The sequence below is a fragment of the Heptranchias perlo genome, chromosome 2, assembly GCF_035084215.1.
Source record: "Heptranchias perlo isolate sHepPer1 chromosome 2, sHepPer1.hap1, whole genome shotgun sequence".
Lineage (NCBI taxonomy): Eukaryota > Metazoa > Chordata > Chondrichthyes > Hexanchiformes > Hexanchidae > Heptranchias > Heptranchias perlo.
The window spans coordinates 122025651-122048182 of NC_090326.1; the positions used below are offsets into that span (position 1 = coordinate 122025651).

Consider the following 22532-nt stretch of genomic DNA (forward strand, 5'->3'; position numbering starts at 1 on the left):
AATAAAATAAATATATATAATAAAATATCAACAGTGATCCTTGTGAACATTATGAGCACAGTGCCTATCATGGCCACATGTTACTTTTGATGTTCTTTTATTGGTCTAGTTTTTATGTTTTTTTTTTAATTGGTATTTTCTCCTTTTATAATCTCACCAATCATATTGGGAGGGAAAAACCTTTCTCCCCGATTACCTCCAATCTAAAAGTGTTCACCCCAGTCACAATGCAAAAAACAATCTGAATTAAGGCTGTCTGACAGTCTCACACCCACGCTACCATCTACCTCTAAAAATAAAACTTCCAACATTAAAAAATTAAATGGTTCAAAAGAAAAAATAAATCATAACTTGCCAGCTGAGCTGAGTCTGACTTGAGCAACACGTGTATGAAAGTACACAGCGTCCTCATTCTTCTCTCTTGGCTGGCTGCCTAATACACTTGTACAAGCAGATAATATGAGAACAATAAAGTACATGAGAGCAGAGTGCTCCAGCAGAGCTTAGTGATAGCAGCACAAAGACATAAGCTGTACCATAGGACTTCTTGACCTTTCCAACACAAGTACCTGAATTTGTCAATCTGAGGTTGTGGGTGTATAAAAATGTAAAATGAAAAAGGCCTTCCCACTTTAGGTCCCCCAGGCCCCTAGCCTCCCCACTATCAGGTCCTGACCTCCGCATACTCTTTCTGGCCTGGCTAACTTGATTTCCTAGCCTCAGTGCCGGGCCTCCTGCTTTTCTGCACCCCTTCCCTGACCCTGCATTTACTTTGTAAATGGAGCTGAAGATAACTATTCTAACTCCAGTAAACTATCTTGCTATAATCTTGTGCCCCCCTCCATGGAAACAATACCCAGCTGTCAATCACCCTATTTGACTCCTTCTGCCATGTGATCCAATCTCATCTAAACCTCTTAATATGATTATTGCCCTTTAGTCACTATTGGGTATTCATTATTATCTATTTGCACCTATTAACCCCCCGGAATACTTGCAAATGAATACTTAACACATTCATGTGACATCCCTTTCTCTGCTATTTCGAGAAATATTTATCAATCCATTTATTTTAAATAGATTAACACTGCCTTTAAAATAGTGGTGATGTGGAGATGCCGGTGATGGACTGGGGTTGACAATTGTAAACAATTTTACAACACCAAGTTATAGTCCAGCAATTTTATTTTAAATTCACAAGCTTTCGGAGGCTACCTCCTTCCTCAGGTGAACAAATGTTATCTGTTTTTAACACAACGGGTCAGTTGCTGTCCCCTCTATGTTTCCACCTCTCCATCGTGGAGAGGTGGAAACATAGAGGGGACAGCAACTGACCCGTTGTGTTAAAAACAGATAACATTTGTTCACCTGAGGAAGGAGGTAGCCTCCGAAAGCTTGTGAATTTAAAATAAAATTGCTGGACTATAACTTGGTGTTGTAAAATTGTTTACAATTTAAAATAGTGGAGCAGGGCAAAGCATTCATATTGTAGTATCCCACAGCTTAATTTCAAGGCTTTAAACAATTCACATAGTGGAGAGTGATAGGAGTTGCATGAAGCATTTCTCATTTTAATGCCAAATAAAAACACAAAATGCTGCAAATACACAGCACATCATTCAGCATCTGTGAAAGGGAAGAACAGATTAACAGTTCGAGCATTCACTCTCCTTAAAAGCTGAAAACTGAAAGATAAGCAAGCCCTTTTGTAGGATAGAAAGAAAGGAAAGGACTTAGATTTATAAAGCACCTTTCACAACCTCAAGATGTCACAGAGCTCTTTACAGCCAATTAAGTACTTTTCAAGCGTAGAAGAGAAACAAAAAGAGGATTGGGGGGATAAGTGACAACAGATATTCCAATCACCCAGAAGTTAATAGTTTAAGTGACATTGCAAACTGCTTAATAGAATAGCATGAACCTGCTAAATAATATATTAAAAAATCGTCCCTGTGAGGAAATGACAAGGCATTGAAAAAACAAAATAAAGTGCAAATAGGATAGTGAAAATTACAGGAAAACCATCAAGTCTGAAATGGAAATGGGAAATGCTGGAAATACACAGTAGATCCACCAGTCCTGGAAAGAGAAAAAAACAGGCTGACACTCTGGGACAGAACCCCCACCAAAGCTGCCCCTTCCCCTGGATAACAACAGACCCACTCCACATCTCCAGCACCTCTACTGAAAAGGAAATGGGGGTTATACCTAAGGTCTGAACTTTATACCTAAAGGCAAAGCAGCCAGAAAAAAAAATGAGATACTGGGAGAGGAATTCAACTCACGGCCGCCTGCTTCGTGCCTGGAAAGCAGGCAGCCAGCATTTGAAAATCCGTGCCTTTGATGCCCAAAGCCCGCCTGATGCAATATTCAGGTGGGTTTGTAAATGGGCAAGTAGCCTACCCGCCCGAAACAGGTGTACAGCTGCTTAAATACGCAAATCACTGGTTGTAGGACCCCAATTACAAAATTCAAGTACAAATGGGCAGAGTGTAAGCCATGCACACTCCACCTAATTTTACCAGATATTGAGTGGCCCTTAAAGGCAGCTGGAGGCCACTCAAAAAAAAAAAAGGCCCAGAAAATATTGAGTTTTATTTTGTTGAGAAGCAGGTGTGTTCTTCCTGGGCTCACAAAACAACTCCGGCTCACTGCTGGTCCGTTTAAGGCCTCTCCCGGAATCACCTCTTTCCCTGCCCTCCCCCCCCACCCCCCCCCCCCCCCCCACCCAACTTGCGGGCCAACTCAGCATAGGGTTCTATAAAGGGTGGGTGATCCACACTGCTGGATCACCAAAATCAACCCCTAAATATCCCTGGAGAAAAGGAGATGAGTGGAGTCGAAGAAATTTTCAAAGCGGCGGAAGGCAATTTAATTTTAATGCTAATTTGACAAGTGGACAGCAGCAAGAAGACTGCCCTGATAGGGTCTACACGTTTTAATAATCAATCAATACATTAGTTGTCAATGAGGTAAATCATACCTAGAATTTTTGTTGCCCTCCGGAGCAAACAAGAAACAATGGTATGAGACTGCACTGGACAGATGTCGCACATTGCCCTCGGATACGCACCGCAAGTTTGAACCACTAACCAACAAAAATAATTGTTTGTCCTCCACCACCCATACCAATTCTGCCACTGCAAATAGTAATCTCTGTATAACTCCTCATACCCCAGACTATTATGTCGTATGCATAATATGATGTACTCCATGTAAAAGAAAGCTGGCTAAAATTACACAAAGCAAAAAGAATCAAAAATATTAACATGCACTATCAGGTGTGATGGAAGTGGAGGTGAGAGAGCACTTTTGAAGCAATGTGACATGGTCACGTGTGAACTCAGCCTGACTGATATCATCAACACATATCAGTCTCATTACCGTCAAGCATCCTTTGTGCATTAGCAAAAATATTGTGATTTGGTAAGACAAGATAATATTTGTACTTTTGGGTTTCCTAAAGATGAGCCTTGACTTTGTGGAACAGGTTTTCTGAGATTTTCATTGAGTTGTAGTGCCTGTATTCTGCATTTGTTGGTAAAATGGTAATGTAAGCAACTTGGATGACTTAAGAGCTTTAAAATTTATTCAGGTCAAGTTGTGGTATTTTTAAGACATGGAAGTCAGAACTTAAACGTCGGTCTCAAGTAAAGTCATTGTGGAATAGAAAGACGAGATTGTGTTCAAGCACTGTAGATTACTTTTACAGACTTCCCTACTAGTAATTGAGTACAGCACTCAAATTAGGTGCATTGTCTTCTTCCTGCTCTTCCCCTTCTCCCTCCCCGCTGTAAAAATCTCACTTAACAGGAATAATCCTGTCACACCAAGTGCCTTGGGGGGGTTTTGCTTAATTGTTTTAGTCTCCTATTAGCAGATTTCCATGACAGTGTAACTGGATAACAGATGCAAGAACCAGACGTGGCTCTGTGGAATTAAATTAGCCAAATCTAATCCTGTTAAAAAGATATTTGAAAGACTGACCCTGTTAAAGAGATTGTCATCTGTTATATAAAATAATTGTGTTTCTGTTTTGTAACTAGGTATCGCTCCAAAAATAATGGGAAACAGGAATCCTATTATACTTAAAGCAGAATCTGGCTTACAGAAACCACAATACTTTGCACCCCTTTAGCCTCAAGTCCAACGCCAATCTTAACGTTCAATTTTCAGACTTTAAGATTATAAAACAGATGCTGAATTCAATTATCAAGATTGCACTCAGTTTAAGCACGCATGAAATAATGTTATTTGTAAAGAACTCAATTGCTGCAAATTCAATTTCTGTGTTAACAGGACTTACATAAATTAATTCTTTACCCCAAAAAGCTGTGGAGGCTGAGTCATGACATTCAAGGCTGAGTTAGACAAACTTTTGATCAGCAAGGGAGTCAAAGGATATGGGGAAAGGGCGGGAAAGTGGAATTGAGGTAAAAATCAGATCACCTTGATCTCATTAAATGGCGGAGCAGGCTCAAGGGGCCTAATGGCCTACTCCTGCTCCTATCTCTTATGGTCTCTTATTTTATGGTCTTATAAGAAGTATATATTATAGACAGATCCTCATTGGCTAAATAGATAAATGTACTGCATAGTTTGTTATGGCAAAATGCAGTGAGGTACTGCACCATATAGATAAGGAAAGTTTCATGTTTGATCCTGTATGAATCTGAGCAATCCAATTTCTTTTCCTCCTATAGCATTGAAATGGCCCTAACCAAAGTCACAAACATGACCACGGTACATTACCTCTCCTCGTCCTCCTTAACCTGTCTGCAGCCTTCAACATGTTCGACCACACTATCCAATGCCTCTCTTCTGTTGTCCAGCTCCATGGGACTGCCATCACAGTTGCACTGTTATCTATCTGGCTAGAGATAGCCAAAGCATCTCTAGCAATGGTTTCTCTTTGCATCCTTGCAGCTTTCTATCCTTGGCCTTCTCCTACATAGAACTACAATAAGGAAACAGGCCATTTGGCCCAACTTGTCAATGTTAATGTTTACCCTCCATGCAAGCAAATAGTTCTAATCATAATTACCTGTTCCTATATCCCTTCAACCCCTTTTCCTTTATCCATCCATCGCATCTAATCTTGAATGTTGACATATTTCCTGCCTCAATCACTAACTCTGGAAGTGAATTCCACAGCCTCACAACTCTCTGTATATAGAAGTTTCTCCTGCTCTCTGTTCTAAATCTCTTACATTTCATTTTGTATCTATGGCCCTCATTCTTGACCACTCAACTACTGGAAACAGTCTGCTTCTAATGAAAGAAAACACAATTTTTAAAGCGTTTATTCTTATTTCCTCATATCAGGTAGCATCCAAGTGAATCAGTATTGTATCCTCTCTTACTCCGTCTATCTCTTTTTAGTCCATTCCCCCATCTTATCAACATGCAGCTTCCTTTGGTTTTCTAAGAAATTAACGATATTTTCATCTGCAAATTTCAGCACGACTTCCTTTAGGCCCAAATCCAAATCATTGACACACATAGTGAAAAGAAGTGGCCTCAGAGATAAACCCTGTGGGACACCATTGCCCACTTCCAGCCACTCTGAAAAACTTCCCTTAACTCCTACTCTCTGTTTTCTCTCTTCTAACCAATTTTTAATCCAGTTTGCTATCCTTCCCCTAATTCTATACCCCTTAATCTTCTCTAGTAATCTTCCATGTGGCAGTATTGATCAAAGACACTATTATAGCATTGGAAAGGGATGATATATTTGAGGGGTCAAAGACAGAATCTATTTGGTTAGAATTAAGGAACAATAGAGGCGCTATTATGCTACTGGGTGTATACTATAGGCCACCAAATAGTGGGACGGAGATAGAGGAGCAAATTTGCAGGCAAATTACAGAAAGATGCAAGAACTATGGTGATAATGGGGGACTTCAATTATCCCAATATAGACTTGGACAGTAACAATGTAAAGGGCAAAGAGAGAGAGGAATTCCTGAAATGTGTTCAAGAGAACTTTCTGGAACAGTGTGTTTCCAGCCCAACCAGGAAGGGAACAGTGCTGGATCTAGTTCTGGGGAATTGAACGGGGCAGGTGGAGCATGTTTCACTGGGGGAGCATTTGGGGACTAGTGATCATAATATCATTAGGTTTAGAAAAAGGACAAGGAACAGTCAATGTGAAAATGCTTAACTGGAGGAGGGCAAATTTTAATGAGTTAAAAAAAGATCTTGCTCAGGTGAATTGGAATCAAAAATTGGCAGTAATTGAACAATTCAAGGACAAGTTGGTTCGGGTACAGAGTAGACACATCCCTACGAGGGAGAAAGGAAGGGCATCCAAAGTTGGAGCTCCCTGGATGGCTAAAGATGTAGAGATTAAAATGAAACAGAAAAAGGAGGCTTATGACGAATATAAGGTTCATAATACAGTAGAGAACCAGGCTGAATACAGAAAATACAAAGGAGATCTAAAAAAGGGAATAAGAGGGACAAAGAGAGAGTATGAGAATAGATTAGCGGCTAACATAAAAAGGAACCCGGAAGTCTTTTATAAACATATAAATAGTGAAAGGGTAATCAAAGGAAGCGTGGGACTGATTAGGGACAAAAAAGGAGATCTTCTTGAGGAGGCAGAGGGCATGGCTGAGGCACTAAATGAATACTTTGCATCCATCTTCACTGGAGAAGAGGATGCTGCCATTGTAGCAGTAAAGGAGGAGGTAGTAGCGATATTGGATAGGATAAAAATAGATAAAGAGGAGGTACTTAAAAGATTGGCAGTGCTCAAAGTAGAAAAGTCACTCGGTCCAGATGGGATGCATCCTAGGTTACTGAGGGAAGTAAGGGTGGAAATTGCGGAGGTTCTGGCCACAATCTTCCAAACATCCGTAGATATGGGGGTGGTGCCAGAGGACTGGAGGATTGCAAATGTTATACTCCTGTTCAAAAAAGGGGAGAATGATAAACCAGGCAATTACAGGCCTGTCAGCCTAACGTCCTTGGTGGGGAAACTTTTAGAGATAATAATCCGGGATAAAATTAATTGGCACTTGGAAAAGTATGGGCTAGTAAATGAAAGTCAGCACGGATTTTATTAAAGGAAAATCATGTTTGACTAACTTGATTGAGTTCTTTAATGAAGTAATGGAGAGGGTTGATGAGGGCAGTGCAGTTGATGTTGTGGATATGGACTTTCAAAGGCATTTGATAAAGTACCACATTATAGACTTGTTAGCGAAATTAAAGGGACTGTTGCAGCATGGATATAAAATTGGCTAGGGGACAGAAAGCAGAGAGTAGTGGTGAATGGTAGTTCTTCAGACTGGAGGGAAATATAGAGTGGTGTTCCCAGGGGTCAGTATTAGGACCTCTGCTCTTTTTGATATATATTAATGACCTGGACTTGGAAATAGAGAATATAATTTCAAAGTTTGCAGATGAAACGGAACTCCTAAATGTAGTAAACAATATGGAGGATAGGAACAGACTTCAGGAGGACATAGACAGACTGGTGAAATGGGCAGACACATGGCAGATGAAATTTAACGCAGCAAAGTGTCAAGTGATACATTTTGGTCGGAAGAATGAGGAGAGGCAATATAAACTAAATGGTACAATTTTAAAGGAGGTGCATGAAGAGAGAGACCTGGGGGTGCACATACACAAATCTTTGAAAGTGGCAGGACAAGTTGAGAAGGCTGTTAAAAAAGCATATGTGATCCTGGACATTATTCTCCAATAGAGGCAAGGAAGTTATGCTAAACCTTTATAAAACACAGGTTAGGCCTCAGTTGGAGTGTTGTGTTCAATTCTGGGCACCACACTTTAGGAAGGATGTCAAGGTCTTAGAGAGGGTGCAGAGGAGATTTACTGGAATGGTGCTGGGGATGAGAGACTTCAGTTATGTGGAGAGACTGGAGAAGCTGGGATTGTTCTCCTTAGAACAGAGAAGGTTAAGGGGAGATTTGATGGAGGTGCTCAAAGTCATAAATGGTTTTGACAGAATAAATAAGGAGAAATTGTTTCCAGTGGCAGAAGGGTCAGTAGCCAGAGGACACAAATTTAAGGTGATCGGCAAAAGAGCCAGAGGCAACATGAGGAAATATTTTTTTACGCACAAGTTGTAATGATCTGGAATGCACTGCCTGAAAGGTTGGTAGAAGCAGATTCAACAGTAACTTTCAAAAGGGAATTGGATAAATACTTGAAGCAAAAAAAATACAGGGCTATGGGGAAAGAGTAGGGGAATGGGACTAATTGGATAGCTCTTTCAAAGAGACGGCCAAGGCACAATGGGCTGAATGGCCTCCTCCTCTGCTGTACCTACTATGATATTATGACACCTTTTCAAAGGCTTTCCTGAATTCCACGTGCATTACATCCGAGCATTTCCCCCATCTAGCATGCTTGTTATCTCCTCAAAGAATTCCATGAAGTTTTCAAGCAAGATAGTCCCTTTTGAAATCCATGCTGGCTACTTCTAACTATATTTTCTCTTGAACTAGATATGTGATAATTTCATCGTTAATTAAAGACTCTAAAATTTTTCCTACCACAGATATTAAGCTAACTGACCTATAATTACCTGGATTAGCTCTATCTCCCTTTTTAAAAATAGGTACTACATTGGTCACTCTAGCCCTCTGGCATACATCCATACTCAATAGAGCACTGAAATATAATTTCAAGGGCCTCTGCAGTTTTCTCCCTCATCTCCTTCAGGATCCTAGGATGTATCCCTTCAGGCCCTGGTGCTTTGTCTTCCTTTAGCTCAACTAACTTACCAAAAAAATTCCTTTTATCCATCCTTATATCGCTTATCTCACTCTCAATCATTTCAGGATTTACCTCTTCTCTGACATTCTTCTTTTTAGTAAAGACCGATGCAAAGTGTAAATCAAATTGGCAGAGGTAGTTTGGAAGACGAGTTCATGGAATGTATTCGATACAATTTCATGGAACCAACCAGGGAACATGCTATTTTAGATCATGTACTATGTAATGAGATAGGGTTAATTAGTAATCTCACAGTAAGAAACTCTGGGGAAGAGTGATCATAATATGATAGAATTTCACATTGAGTTTGAAAATAACGTACAGTCTAGGATTATCTAGGATTGCAACGGGATCTTGATAAATTGGGCCAGTGGGCCGATGAATGGCAGATGGAATTTAATTTAGATAAATGTGAGGTGATGCATTTTGGTAGATCGAATCGAGCCAGGACCTACTCCGTTAATGGTAGGGCGTTGGGGAGAGTTATAGAACAAAGAGATCTAGGAGTACAGGTTCATAGCTCCTTGAAAGTGGAGTCACAGGTGGATAGGGTGGTGAAGAAGGCATTTGGCATGCTTGGTTTCATTGGTCAGAACATTGAATACAGGAGTTGGGATGTCTTGCTGAAGTTGTACAAGACATTAGTAAGGCCACACTTGGAATACTGTGTGCAGTTCTGGTCACCCTATTATAGAAAGGATATTATTAAACTAGAAAGAGTGCAGAAAAGATTTACTAGGATGCTACCGGGACTTGATGGTTTGACTTATAGGGAGAGGTTAGATAGACTGGGACTTTTTTCCCTGGAGAGTAGGAGGTTAAGGGGTGATCTTATAGAAGTCTATAAAATAATGAGGGGCATAGAAAAGGTAGATAGTCAAAATCTTTTCCCAAAGGTAGGGGAGTCTATAACGAGGGGGCATAGATTTAAGGTGAGAGGGGAGAGATACAAAAGGGTCCAGAGGGGGAATTTTTTCACTCAAAGGGTGGTGAGTGTCTGGAACGAGCTGCCAGAGGCAGTAGTAGAGGCGGGTACAGTTTTGTCTTTTAAAAAGCATTTGGACAGTTACATGGATAAGATGGGTATAGAGGGATATGGGCCAAGTGCAGGCAATTGGGACTAGCTTAGTGGTATAAACTGGGCGACATGGACATGTTGGGCCGAAGGGCCTGTTTCCATGTTGTAACTTCTATGATTCTATGAAGTCAGAAACTAGAGTCAAAGGGGAACTGGATAAGCAAGGAAGTCATGATGAACCTTTATAAAACACTGGTTTGGCCTCAACTGGAGTATTGTGTCCAGTTCTGGACACTGCACTTTAGGTAAGATGTGAAGGTCTTAGAGAGGGTGCAGAAAAGATTTACTAGAATGATTCCAGGGATGAGGGACTTTAGTTACATTGATAGACTGGAGAAGCTGCGGTTGTTCTCCTTGGAACAGAGAAGGTTGAGAGGAGATTTGATAGAGGTATTGAAAATCATAAAAGGTCTAGATAGAACAGATAGAGAGAAACTGTTCCCATTGGCAGAAGGGTCAAGAACCAGAGACACAGATTTAACGTGATTGGCAAAAAAACCAAAGGTGACATGAGGAAAAACTTTTTTACTCAGTGAGTGGTTATGATCTGGAATGCACTGCCGGGGTGATGGAGGAGGCTGATTCAATCGTGGCTTTCAAAAAGGAACTGGAAAAGTAGCTGAAAGGAAAAAGACTGCAGGCTATGGGGATAGGGTGAGGGGGTGGGATTAGCTGGATTGTTCTTGCATAGAGCCGGCACGGACTCGATGGGCTGAATGGCCTCCTTCAGTGCTGTAACCTTTCTGATTCTATGATTAAATACCTCTACCATTTTTTGATCATTGTCTACAACAACTTGCATTTATATTGCGCCTTTAATGTAGTGAAACGTCCCAAGGTGCTTCACAGGAGCAATTATCAAACAAAATTTGACACTGAGTCACATAAAGAGATATTAGGACAGGTAACCAAAAGCTTGGTGAAAGCGGTAGGTTTTAAGGAGCGTCTTAAAGGAGGAGAGAGAGGTAGAGAAGCGGAGAGGTTTACGGAGGGAATTGCAGAGCTTAGGGCCTAGGCAGATGAAGGCACGGTCGCCAGTGATGGAGCGATGAAAATCAGGATGCGCAAGAGGCAAGAATTGGAGGAGCACAGAGACCTCGGAGGGTTGTGGGGCTGGAGGAGGTTACAGAGATAGGGAGGAGCGAGGCCATGGCGGGATTTGAAAACAAGGATGAGAATTTTAGAATTGTGAATTTAAAAATTTTACAAATTGACAGCCCTCCCCTCAGGGCTCCCAACTCACTTTTAATAATTCTCTTTTGACTGGTATATTTATAAAATACTTTATTGCTCCTATTGATATATTTTTTTTAAATGTCCTCACAATTTTATCTTTATTTTCTCATATTCTCCTTTAATTTTTTTTTCTTTATTATTATTTACTATTTACTAGAACTAGGGGGCATAATCTTAGAATAAGGGGCTGCTCTTTCAAAACTGAGATGAGGAGAAACTTCTTCACTCAGCGGGTAGTAGGTCTGTGGAATTTGCTGCCCCAGGAAGCTGTGGAAGCTACATCATTAAATAAATTTAAAACAGAAATCGACAGTTTCCTAGAAGTAAAGGGAATTAGGGGTTATGGGGAGCGGGCAGGAAATTGGACATGAATTTAGATTTGAGATTAGGATCAGATCAGCCATGATCTTATTGAATGGTGGAGCAGGCTCGAGGGGCCGATTGGCCTACTCCTGCTCCTATTTCTTATGTTCTTATTATTCTTATAGTATGTGTAGACCCTCTTCTTCAATTTTAAGTGGTTTCTAACCTCTTTATTTATCCATGGCGTCCTATAACTGCTCAGAGTTTCCTTATTTTTTAATGGAATATACTTATTCTGTATCTTTGCAATTTAAAAAAAAATCATCACACTGTTGCTCTACAGTACTGTGCACCAATTTTTCCTTCCGCTTCACCTCAGTTAACTTGCTCCTCATCTTTCTAAAATCTGTCGTAATTCAATCTGGTGTTCTAGTTTTTGTACTGACTTTTTCCCTTTCAAGTTGGACCTTAAACCCTAGTAGTGATTTTAACCCTACCTGCCCGGTGGAAACCAGGCGGATGGGCCGTTAAAATTTGCAGTGGCACTTACCTGCCGAGGTCCCGCTGTCTTCCCGCAGGTTCCGATTTTAACCTGCGCTTCTGGACCACACGATGCCAAGGTCGGGATGGTTTGCCACCCGTCTCGCTCCCCCCTCCCCCACACGGCTGCTTCCCCGAGTTAAAATCAGGGCTGTTATCACTAGTCATAAAGTGCTTACCCACATTTAGCTCATCTACCTGATCTATTTATATTTATTAATAATTCATATTTATTGAAGAAAGCATAATGCAATTTCCACTTACATTACTGTATCTTTTCATTTTTGAATATAGTATTCTGCTGAAAGTTAAAAAGTGTATAATTTGGTGCTACAGTTTTTTCATGTATCAATACTATTAACATATTATTTTTTACAGACTTGATAGTCGGTGCCTTTGGAGCTAGCAAAGTTGCGGTTTACAGGTAAGTGACAAAAAATTAATAAGTGTTACATATTTACTGGATTGAGCAGAGAACATCAATCAGATCATGGCTGAATCAGTTTTAATGGTGTGATTGGTTGCCAGACATTTATTTTTTTAAAAACTCAAGTGATATCTGCACCCTTCTTATAATTAGAACGTTGATTTCAGTACTGTAGTTGTTTCTGCCACATGACTATGTGTAACAGTCTGCCATTGCTGGAAAGCTGTCGTTCAAGATGGTGACCTCTCTTGCAAAAAAAATCCTTTTTAGCTGGGTCTTGGAGTCTCCTGAGGCAGCAGCACAGCCTCATTTACCTTACAGCACTTTAGGCTGCCATTGGTGGCAACATTGTAAGGTAAATGCAGCATTAGTTTCGATTCTGTTTTTTTTTTCTGTTTTTTTTCTATTTTTAAATGGTCTATAATTCAAGTTCACTTGCAGAACAGTGAAGAGAGTGGAGGAACTAATGGCAATAATGAATAAGCATGGCATGTGGAAATAATGAAAAAGAAAGCATGTTTTTACCATTTTTCTAAAAAGGGAATTCGTGCTTGGTTCAACACTCTACATTATATCATGCCAAAATAATCAGTGATGCTGCAAAAACTTGGGGTTTGATGCACACCACCTCATTCATTATTGCCTAAGAATTAAATAGTGGAAACCAATTATGCAAATAGGACATCATAAGAATTAATAAAAGGTTAGACAAAGGTAAAGGATTCTTTTAGCATTTCCCCAGGCAGCTATGTTTCTTAAACCTGGCATTGTTGCTTTTTCCTATTCGGTGTGGAATAATGACCTTTTTAAAAGAATAGCTGCAAAGGTAGCATTGCCAGCTTGCTTGAGTGCACCACTTTTGTTGCTATGGGTTATAAATAGATTCATCAGCAACCAATCAATGTGTCCTTTGACACAGGCTATAAAATCTTTATTCTTCACATACAGAGCTAGGCCTGTTGTGACAGTGGATGCCCAACTACTCCTGAATCCTTCAATCATAAACCCGGAGAATAAAAGCTGCCAGCTGCTGGGATCAGAGACTTTGGTGTCATGGTAAGGAAGTGATAATGACCAGGATGATATTGCCCGATTGACATGCTAACACTGTACGATTTGCTCTACCATTTGACACTTGACCTGGGGATTTTGTCATTTTAGGTAATGACGAGATTTTAAGGCTACATCAACTTGTTTAAGGTCAGAAATGAAATGTTAAATGTCTAAGCAATAAAGCACTGAGTGTGACCCACTCCAGAACCTGAGATTTATAGGTATCCAGTACAGTAAAAAACATGTAGTTCTATTATATTAAACCTAATTTTTAAAAACAAATGATAAAAACCAACCATTGTAAATAAGATTAAAATATCTACTTTAAAGCATACAATTATTTTCAGAAATTAAAGTAAATGCTTGAGTTATTACCCAATTCCATTCTAAAATAGGAACTGATGCACTCTGTGTAGGGTGCTATGGAACACATGAAAATGATTAGTAAAAAATGTGCAATGGCGCATGCTTTTCTGATCTTCTAAGATAAATTACAACATCACTGGGGCCACCAGGGGCCTTGAGCAGAGAGTCTGCTGATGTGCATTTTGGGATTTGTGGAATGGGCAAAAGGAATTCTGTTGATTGAATGCCAGACTGGGAGAGGTAGCTCGTGGCTTTCTCTAGACGTTGGTCATGAACATGGAAAATACTGAGAACCACCCAGTGCAGCTTTGTTAGTTTAGAATATGAAGTATAATTGGGGTTAGGCAAAACTTTTCATGAGTTTGGTTTGAAACTAATTTACAATAATTGTATTATTTACAGACTGATTGTCAAAACAATTCACAGAATCTCTGTTTGAAAAAATATTTAGTCCATCCACACAATCATACCTTTCGTCATGCACTCCACTTATATTGAAACCTGGTGCCATAGGGCCCGATGTTAGCAGGGCTGCGGGTTCTCGGCGGGGGGGCTATCGGGCGCGTGGGTAACGCGCCCGGTGAAATTAGTCAGCTCCCCGCGCGATTGTAGCATCCAATCCACTAATTGGATCCACTTACCTGGTCTTCCGGGTTCCCCACTGCTGATCTGCGCATCGAGCGGACTGCGCATGCGCAGTAAGATCTGTCAGCTGGAGGAGCTCTATTTAAAGGGGCAGTCCTCCACTGACAGATGCTGCAACAAACAGAAAAAAATCACAGCATGGAGCAGCCCAGGGGGAAGGCTGCTCCCAGTTTAATGATGCCTCACTCCAGGTATCAATACATGGGGTGAGGGGGAGGACAGAGATCTTCCCCCCGGCGGGCGGGAGGAAGTGGCCTGCCTCTGCCACCAGGAAGGCCTGGCTCGAGGTGGCAGAGGAGGTCACCAGCACCACCAACATATCGCCCACCTGCATACAGTGCAGGAAGCGCTCCAATGACCTCAGTAGGTCAGCCAAAGTGAGTACACTTACTCTGTCCCCTACACTCCGTCTGCCACATCACCGCCCCCAACCTACATCTCCTTCAGCATTGCCAACACTACTCTGTCACATCACCCCTCATACCCACTCAAACCTCATCCTCATCGTACCTGCACCTACTCACCTCACCAGTACTCATCCCGCCACTACCACTCAACCCAATCCTCATACAGTCTCATGGCTCGATCTCGTACTCACCCTCTCATGCATCCCTTTCACGGTCAGCCTCACTCAACCTGCCACTACTTGTGCTGTAGCCACAGGGCATGCATCACATATGTGCAGTAGGCAGCATAAGGCAAACGTGTCGTGAGCATGAAGGGGATGCACAAGGGTGTTTGAGGGTTTGTCATGGTTGTTACTTATATTGAATTTCTGACCAACTCACATCACATATTATTGGCACCACTACTGCCACATCTTCACGAATCTTGTCTGGTCTGTGCAATAATGCCCTTTCCTGAGGATCACTATGAAGACCCACAACTGATGCCACCCATTGTGTCACTGCAGAGTGGGTGTAGGTGTATTTTCAGGGCTCTTTTGTGCAGACGGCTGAGAGACAACGGCGATGTCCCCGGTTGCACCCTGGAAGGATGTGGAGGAGAGGTTGTTGAGGGCAGTGGTGACTTTGACAGCGACAGGTAAGAAGATGGTGCTCGGGCCAGCCGGGAGCAGCTTGGCATGAAGAAGGCTGCAGATGTCCACGACTACATGTCGAGTGACTCTGAACCTCCGTGTGCACTGCTGCTCAGAGAGGTCCAGGAAGCTGAGCCTCGGTCTGTGGAACCTGTGGCGAGGGTAGTGCCCCCTGCGACGCATCTCTCTCTGCGGTTGCCCTCCCTCCTGCTGTGCAGGTGGATGTGTCACAGGACTCTGTTGTGGAGCTCCACGTGTCAGAGGTGGACGGCGAGGCTGGTGAGGCTGGTGATGCTGTTCGCCCTCCGAGGAGGTCATGACTGCAGCTACGGCAGCCCCCATCCGGAAGATGTACATCTGAGGGGGTCCGCAAGGTAGGTAAATGTGTCTGGACACCGGGGTAAGTGTGCAAGTTGGTGACTTTGATTGTCAGGAGGAGGGTGGTGGAGGCCAAACTTTGTCTCAAGTGACAGAGTGGCCTCCTGCAATGAGTGAGGGTCTCCCCCCCCCCCCCCCCCCCCCCCAACCTGTCAAATGGACCTTTGCAGCTGCCACAGGCTGATGGCTGCAACAGGTCCATTTGAACTGGGAGTGTTTCTCCCAGTGTGGGAAACAGTCCCAGGTTGCTCTAAAATCCCACCCCTCCTCACATAATCCCTTAATCAGGTCAGTTAATGACCTGAAATACTTAAATAAATACTTTCAAGTGGCATCCCGCTGGCTTTAATTGCCTGCGGGATTCTCACCAGCGGGGGCTGCGTGCGCACGCCGACGCGTCAGCGGGGAACCCGGAAGTGCGCGGGTTCGAGGCGGGCTCCGGGATTTCACGATTTTTGGGGCCCCCCCCGGCCAGGAACGCACCCGATAGCGGGTGCTAAAATGCTGCCCATAATGTAGGCTCAGTATACAAACATGATTTGTGTGGATTGCTGAAGCTGCCATAATAATATAGATGTGCTCAGTGTAGTAGTTAATAGGGGCCAAGTGAAACCATCCCCTGAAGTGAGTCAAAGTTGTCACTGGTACACGTTTAGCATCTATATTTCACCTTTGTCAAACTATATATTGGGAATTGGATTATAACCAATTTCAGAGGTAATCTGACTCCCATGGTGCAGTGCAACCAGGGTAAAAAGTTACTTGCTTCTGGTGTTTCTGTATCTTTCTGGAGTGCTTTCTGGGTGAATGAATTGGGTCAGCACTCATAATTGCCTCAAGGGAAACCAGGCTAAATGCTGTGAACAGCCCCTAGAGTGCATTATAAACTTTTGTAAATGGAAAGTAACAAACAGTTTCCTCTGAAGGGAAGTGATTGATGAAGGTCACAAGTCAATGTAGACTCTGTGTGGGTTCCAGCTGAGGTAAATTTCAGTTATATATCGTACACAAGAAAATGGTCACAGCACATCTGATTAAAGGCTACACCACAGGGAATAATTCTTATCTGATTTTGCCAAACTGAGGAAGTTAGGTTTGGATTGGCAGGATGGAATAAATCTGGGTGGGTTGGTCATTTGTAGAATTATTTATTTGTTGCGTAGAACTTTACAAAATGTTTCACGCTATGAACATACAACCATAAAAAGACCAGCTGATCAATTGAGTCTGTCCCATCCTGGCACGATTTAACTTCTGCACTTTGTCACCCCCATCGCCCCACCCCCACATTCACGCCACCTCCTGGGAGAGGCAAAAAAAATCAGAGGAAATACCTTAGGCCAATTTAAAGAAAAAAACTCTGGGAAATTCCTCTGTGACACTTGAAAGTGATCAAGCAAGTTCCAGGAGACCACAGTGGCTGGGTGACCAAACCTCACAACACCTACCTTCTATACGTAGATATGTTTGCCTCTCTTAGGATACTCTTCCAGCTCCCTTTGAATGCTTGCAGCAAATCTGTACTCACGGCAAATGCTAGCAGAGGTTGATGACTCTGTGCGAAAAGAAGTACCTCCTAGCATCTAACCTAGGTCTATGCTTTCGTAACTTATACTTGCGTCCTCCCTAATCTATGTAACTCGAATAGCCTATCCGCTTGGACCAAGTCTAATCCTTTCATTATTTTGAAGACCTTAATTAAACCTCCTCAAAGTCTATGGTTTTCCAAATTAAAATCCCCAGCTCTCTTAGCCTGTCGTGGTAACAATCTAGTGACCCTGCTTTGAACCTTTGAACCTTTTACAGGCCCACCATGTGAGGGGACCAAAACTGAGCACAGTACTTTAGATGTGGCCATGTGCAAAGAAAAGATAGTGTTTCTTGTTTTATCTTTATTTATTTATCCTAACACCCTATTCATTTCACGAGAGCCTTGTGGCACTGGGGATGGGCCTTCAATGAAACAAGCACTATGATCTCCCCCACCCCCCACTCTGAGAATCTTCTCCTGTTCACCTTTGTCAAACTATATATTGGGAATTGGATTATAACCAATTGGAGTTGCCCCTATCCAAGTAGATCATGCTCTATTCGTTGATATTAAACAGCTTTTGTTGAACATTTCTTTTTATTCGTTCATGGGATGTAGGTGTCGCTGGCAAGGCCAGCATTTATTGCCCATCCCTGGTTGCCCTTGAGAAGGTGGTGGTGAGCTGCCTTCTTGAACTGCTGCAGCCTGTGTGGTGAAGGTTCTCCCACAGTGCTGTTAGGTAGGGAGTTCCAGGATTTTGTCCCTGCGACAATGAAGGAACGGCGATATATTTCCAATTCTGGATGGTGTGTGACTTGAAGGGGAGCGTGCAGGTGGTGTTGTTCCCATGTGCCTGCTGCTCTTGTCCTTCTAGGTGGTAGAGGTCGCGGGTTTGGGAGGTGCTGTCGAAGAAGCCTTGGCGAGTTGCTGCAGTACATCCTGTGTATGGTACACACAGCAGCCTTGGTGCTTCGGTGGTGAAGGGAGTGAATGTTTAGGGCGGTGGATGGGGTGCCAATCAAGCGGGCTGCTTTGTCCTGGATGGTGTCAAGCTTCTTGAGAGTTGTTGGAGCTGTACTCATCCAAGCAAGTGGAGAATATTCCATCACACTCCTGACTTGTGCCATGTAGATGGTGGAAAGACTTTGGGGAGTCAGGAGGGGAGTCACTTACCGCAGAATACCCAGCCTCTGACCTACTCTTGTAGCCACAGTATTTATGTGGCTGGTCCAGTTAAGTTTCGGGTCAATGGTGCCCCCCCACTAGGATGGTAATGCCGTTGAATGTCAAGGGGAGGCGGTTAGACTCTCTCTTGTTGGAGATGGTCATTGCCTGGCACTTATCTGGCGCGAATGTTACTTGCCACTTATCAGCCCAAGCCTGGATGTTGTTCAGGTCTTGCTGCATGCGGGCACGGACTGCTTCATTGAGAGGGTGCAAATGGAAATGAACAGTGCAATCATCAGCGAACATCCCCATTTCTGACCTTATGATGGAGGGAAGGTCATTGATGAAGCAGTTGAAGATGGTTGGGCCTAGGACACTGCCCTGAGGAACTCCTCCAGCAATGTCCTGGGGCTGAGATGATTGGCCTCCAACAACCACTACCATCTTCCTTTGTGCTCGGTATGACTCCAGCCACTGGAGAGTTTTCCCCCTGATTCCCATTGACTTCAATTTTACCAGGGCTTCTTGGTGCCATACTCGGTCAAATGCTGCCTTGATGTCAAGTGCAATTACTCTTGCCTCACCTCTGGAATTCAGCTCTTTTGTCCATGAACATAAGAACATAAGAATTAGGAACAGGCGTAGGCCATACGGCCCCCCAACCTGCTTCGCCATTCAATAAGATCATGGCTGATCTTCGACCTCAACTCCACTTTCCCATCCGATCCCCATATCCCTTGATTCCCCTAGAGTCCAAAAATCTATCTGTCTCAGCCTTGAATAAAATCTACCCCAGAGGGCTATGGGTGCTGTGTTGTTGAGAATTCCAAAGATCCATAACCCTCTGAGTGAAAAAATTCCTCCTCGTCTCAATCTTAAATGGACGACCTCTTATCCTGAGACTATGCCCCCTAGTTCTAGACTCTCCAGCCAGGGGAAACAACCTCTCAGCATCTACCCTGTCAAGCCCCCTCAGACTCTTATATGTTTCAATTAGGTCACCTCTCATTCTTCTAAACTCCAGAGAGTTTAGGCCTTTTTACTCAATTTCTCATCATAGAACAACTCTCTCATCCCAGGAATTAACCTAGTGAACCTTCGTTGCACCGCCTCTATGGCAAGTATATCCTTCCTTAGATAAGGAGACCAAAACTGTGCACAGTACTCCAGGTGAGGTCTCACCAAAGCCCTGTACAATTGTAGCAAAACTTCCTTACTCTTGTACTCCAACCCCCTTGCAATAAAGGTCAACATTCCTTTTGCCTTTCTAATTGCTTGCTGTACCTGCATGCTAACTTACTGTGTTTCTTATACGAGGACACTCAGATCTCTCTGAACACCAATGTTTAATAGTTTCTCACCATTTAGAAAATATTCTGCTTTTCTGTTCTTCCTACCAAAGTGAATAACCTAACATTTCCCCACATTATACTCCATCTGCCACCTTCTTGCTCACTCACTTCGCCTGTCTATAGCTCTTTGCATACTCTTTATGTCCTCCTCACAGCTTACTTTCCCACCTAGCTTTGTATCGTCAGCAAACTTGGATACATTACACTTGGTCCCTTCGTCTGTGTCATTGATATAGATTGTAAATAGCTGAGGCCCAAGCACTAATCCTTGCATCACCCCACTAGTCACCGCCTGCCAACCTAAAAAGACCCGTTTATCCCCACTCTCTTCTGTTCGTTAACCAATCCTCTATCCATGCTAATATACACTTGAATACAATTCCATTTCCCCCATTGCATCTAGATCTGCGTGCAGTCTATTGCGCAATGTGCATCATTTGTATTCAGTCACCTTTTTCCTTTCTATATACTGAAGCCTGTTGCGCCATGACCATAGAACAAATATTGTTAGTCTCATGTGGCTGATATGAAACCATGCACCTTGTAAGCAACAACACAGCTACAGTGCAAAGAATAATTTTGAAATCTGAATTTTGGAGCAAAGTATGTTATATCAGAATGAGGCAGAAATGCTTATATTTTTATCGTCCAAATTGTTGTGGAATATTAAAATGCATGTATGTACAATAATAACAATAAGCATTATGGATTATCAGTATTAATAAGTTACACTTTAGATTTATTGTGCCACAAAGGTGTGAGTTCACATCCATTATTCCCCTTGCAATGAAATGCTGATCTTGACCTAGCCGCCAGGGGAGGGGATATCAAATGGAAAACAATAGAACGTAAGAAATAGGAGCAGAAGTAGGCCATATGGTCCTTTTGAGCCTGCTCTGCCATTCAATTAAATCATGGCTGATTTACCCGCCTGCCTTCAGTCTCATTCAGAGAACAAAAGATGTATGGCTGTGGCCACTGCTCTCGATTGTTAATTGGTAGCAGCAAAATAGCACTATGCTATGATATGTTTAAAATGTAGTTGGATATATATCTTAGGCAGGGGCTGTTTGTATAATGGATAAAAGAGTCTTTTGAAGATCTTGCAGATTTCCCTTGTACTTCGTTGAAGCAGATAAAATTGATTTTAATACTCCTATGTCTTAAGTAAGACATAATAGATTGAAGCCACCAGAAATTGGTTACCTCAATCATGGAGGAAACTGTAGGAGTATGATCTCCTGAGCTGATTGTTTTTCACACTAAATATTGTCCCAAATTTTTGAGAAAATAATTATATTTTCAGTCTCCTGGAGGCTTCATTATTCATAAGTATGTCGCTGTCTGTCCTCGGAGCTTTCTGAACAAACTGATGGAATGTATAGCAGTCTAATTATACACATTAGAGTTGCTATAGAGATAGTTTGTAATATATGGAAAGTGATACACTAACCTTCATTCTCCCTTCTTTATCTACAGTTTCACTGTGAAAGTTTCTGCAACTGTGTCGGGTCATGGCATTCCAGATACAGTAGGTGAGCATTACACATGTACAGAGTTCACAAACATGGACAGAAATCTGGTACAATGGAAGTGTAAATTGCACTGTCAGTCTCAGTCAAGGGAAATTGATAGTTAAATGCACAGAGGAGTCTAATTTAATCTGCTAGTGCACTGCTTACTTCATTTCCATAAAATTCTTGCATGCACTATTTTAAAGTAGTGCAAAAAATACTTTTATGCAAATGCATTACAAAAGGAAACTAAACCCTATAATCATGGTTTATACATACAGCTTGCCTTGACCTTTATCAGAGTTCTTCTGAATTATCTTCTACCTGTTATCCCTAGCCTTTGAGGATAGTTGTATGGACTTGAACCTAATCAACTGCAAGCTCCCTAAACTTACATATAAATAATAAGAGCCTAATATTCTCTATGTGGCTTGTGATGCTGTCTTAAAAACCTTCCAAATTTATCTTTTCCTAAGTTCTGAATGCTAACCTTCAGCTAGACAGACTGAAGCAGAAAGGAGGAATTGAGAGAACGCTCTTCCTTAATTATCATCGACCACAACACACATTTCAACTAGTAATTGGAAAATTGGAACATTCCAAATACCAGGAATTCGTTGTTTACCTTACAGTAAGTACATACTTAATAAATATACAAACAAAGGATTTTTTTTGTGAGTAGGGTGGTTAAGTACACAAAATACTCCAAGGTCTAAAGATATTTTTTGCATTTATTTTTGATTGTTATTTTTAATTGAAGATGTTGACTACTTTCAGTGGCACTGCATGAAAGAACATGTGAGGGCGATCAATAGGCAGCAGAGCATGACTGGCTGCACCCGCCAACCATTTCTGCATGTCCTGGCACACAACTAGGCATTGACATTGGGGAACTGTCTTCACAGGGTCCATGTTAGCAGACAGCCAGATGCAGAGATGTGCCAACTGCTGAAAGCACACCTGTAGCCACCATGCAGCATCTGGCTGACACATCCAGCTTTGGCCTGAAATTGGTTGCATCTACTTATGGGGGAGACCAGAACTAGGGGCCATAAATATAAGATAAATAATAACACTAATAAATCCAATAGGGAATTCAGGAGAAACTTCTTTACCCAGGGAGTGGTTAGAATGTGGAATTCGCTACCACAAGGA

At 42.2% G+C, this 22532-nt stretch overlaps 1 protein-coding gene across 1 annotated transcript in view; it reads left to right on the forward strand.

The window, feature by feature from the left end:
• itga8 (integrin, alpha 8) overlaps positions 1 to 22532 on the forward strand; it is a 222680-nt gene that overhangs the window by 83846 nt on the left and 116302 nt on the right. Inside the window, exons 14-17 of the mRNA XM_068006777.1 lie at positions 12284 to 12329; positions 13281 to 13388; positions 21343 to 21398; positions 21854 to 22008. Of these exons, the coding sequence (XP_067862878.1) occupies positions 12284 to 12329; positions 13281 to 13388; positions 21343 to 21398; positions 21854 to 22008 (365 nt within the window). The remainder of the gene's footprint in view (positions 1 to 12283; positions 12330 to 13280; positions 13389 to 21342; positions 21399 to 21853; positions 22009 to 22532) is intronic.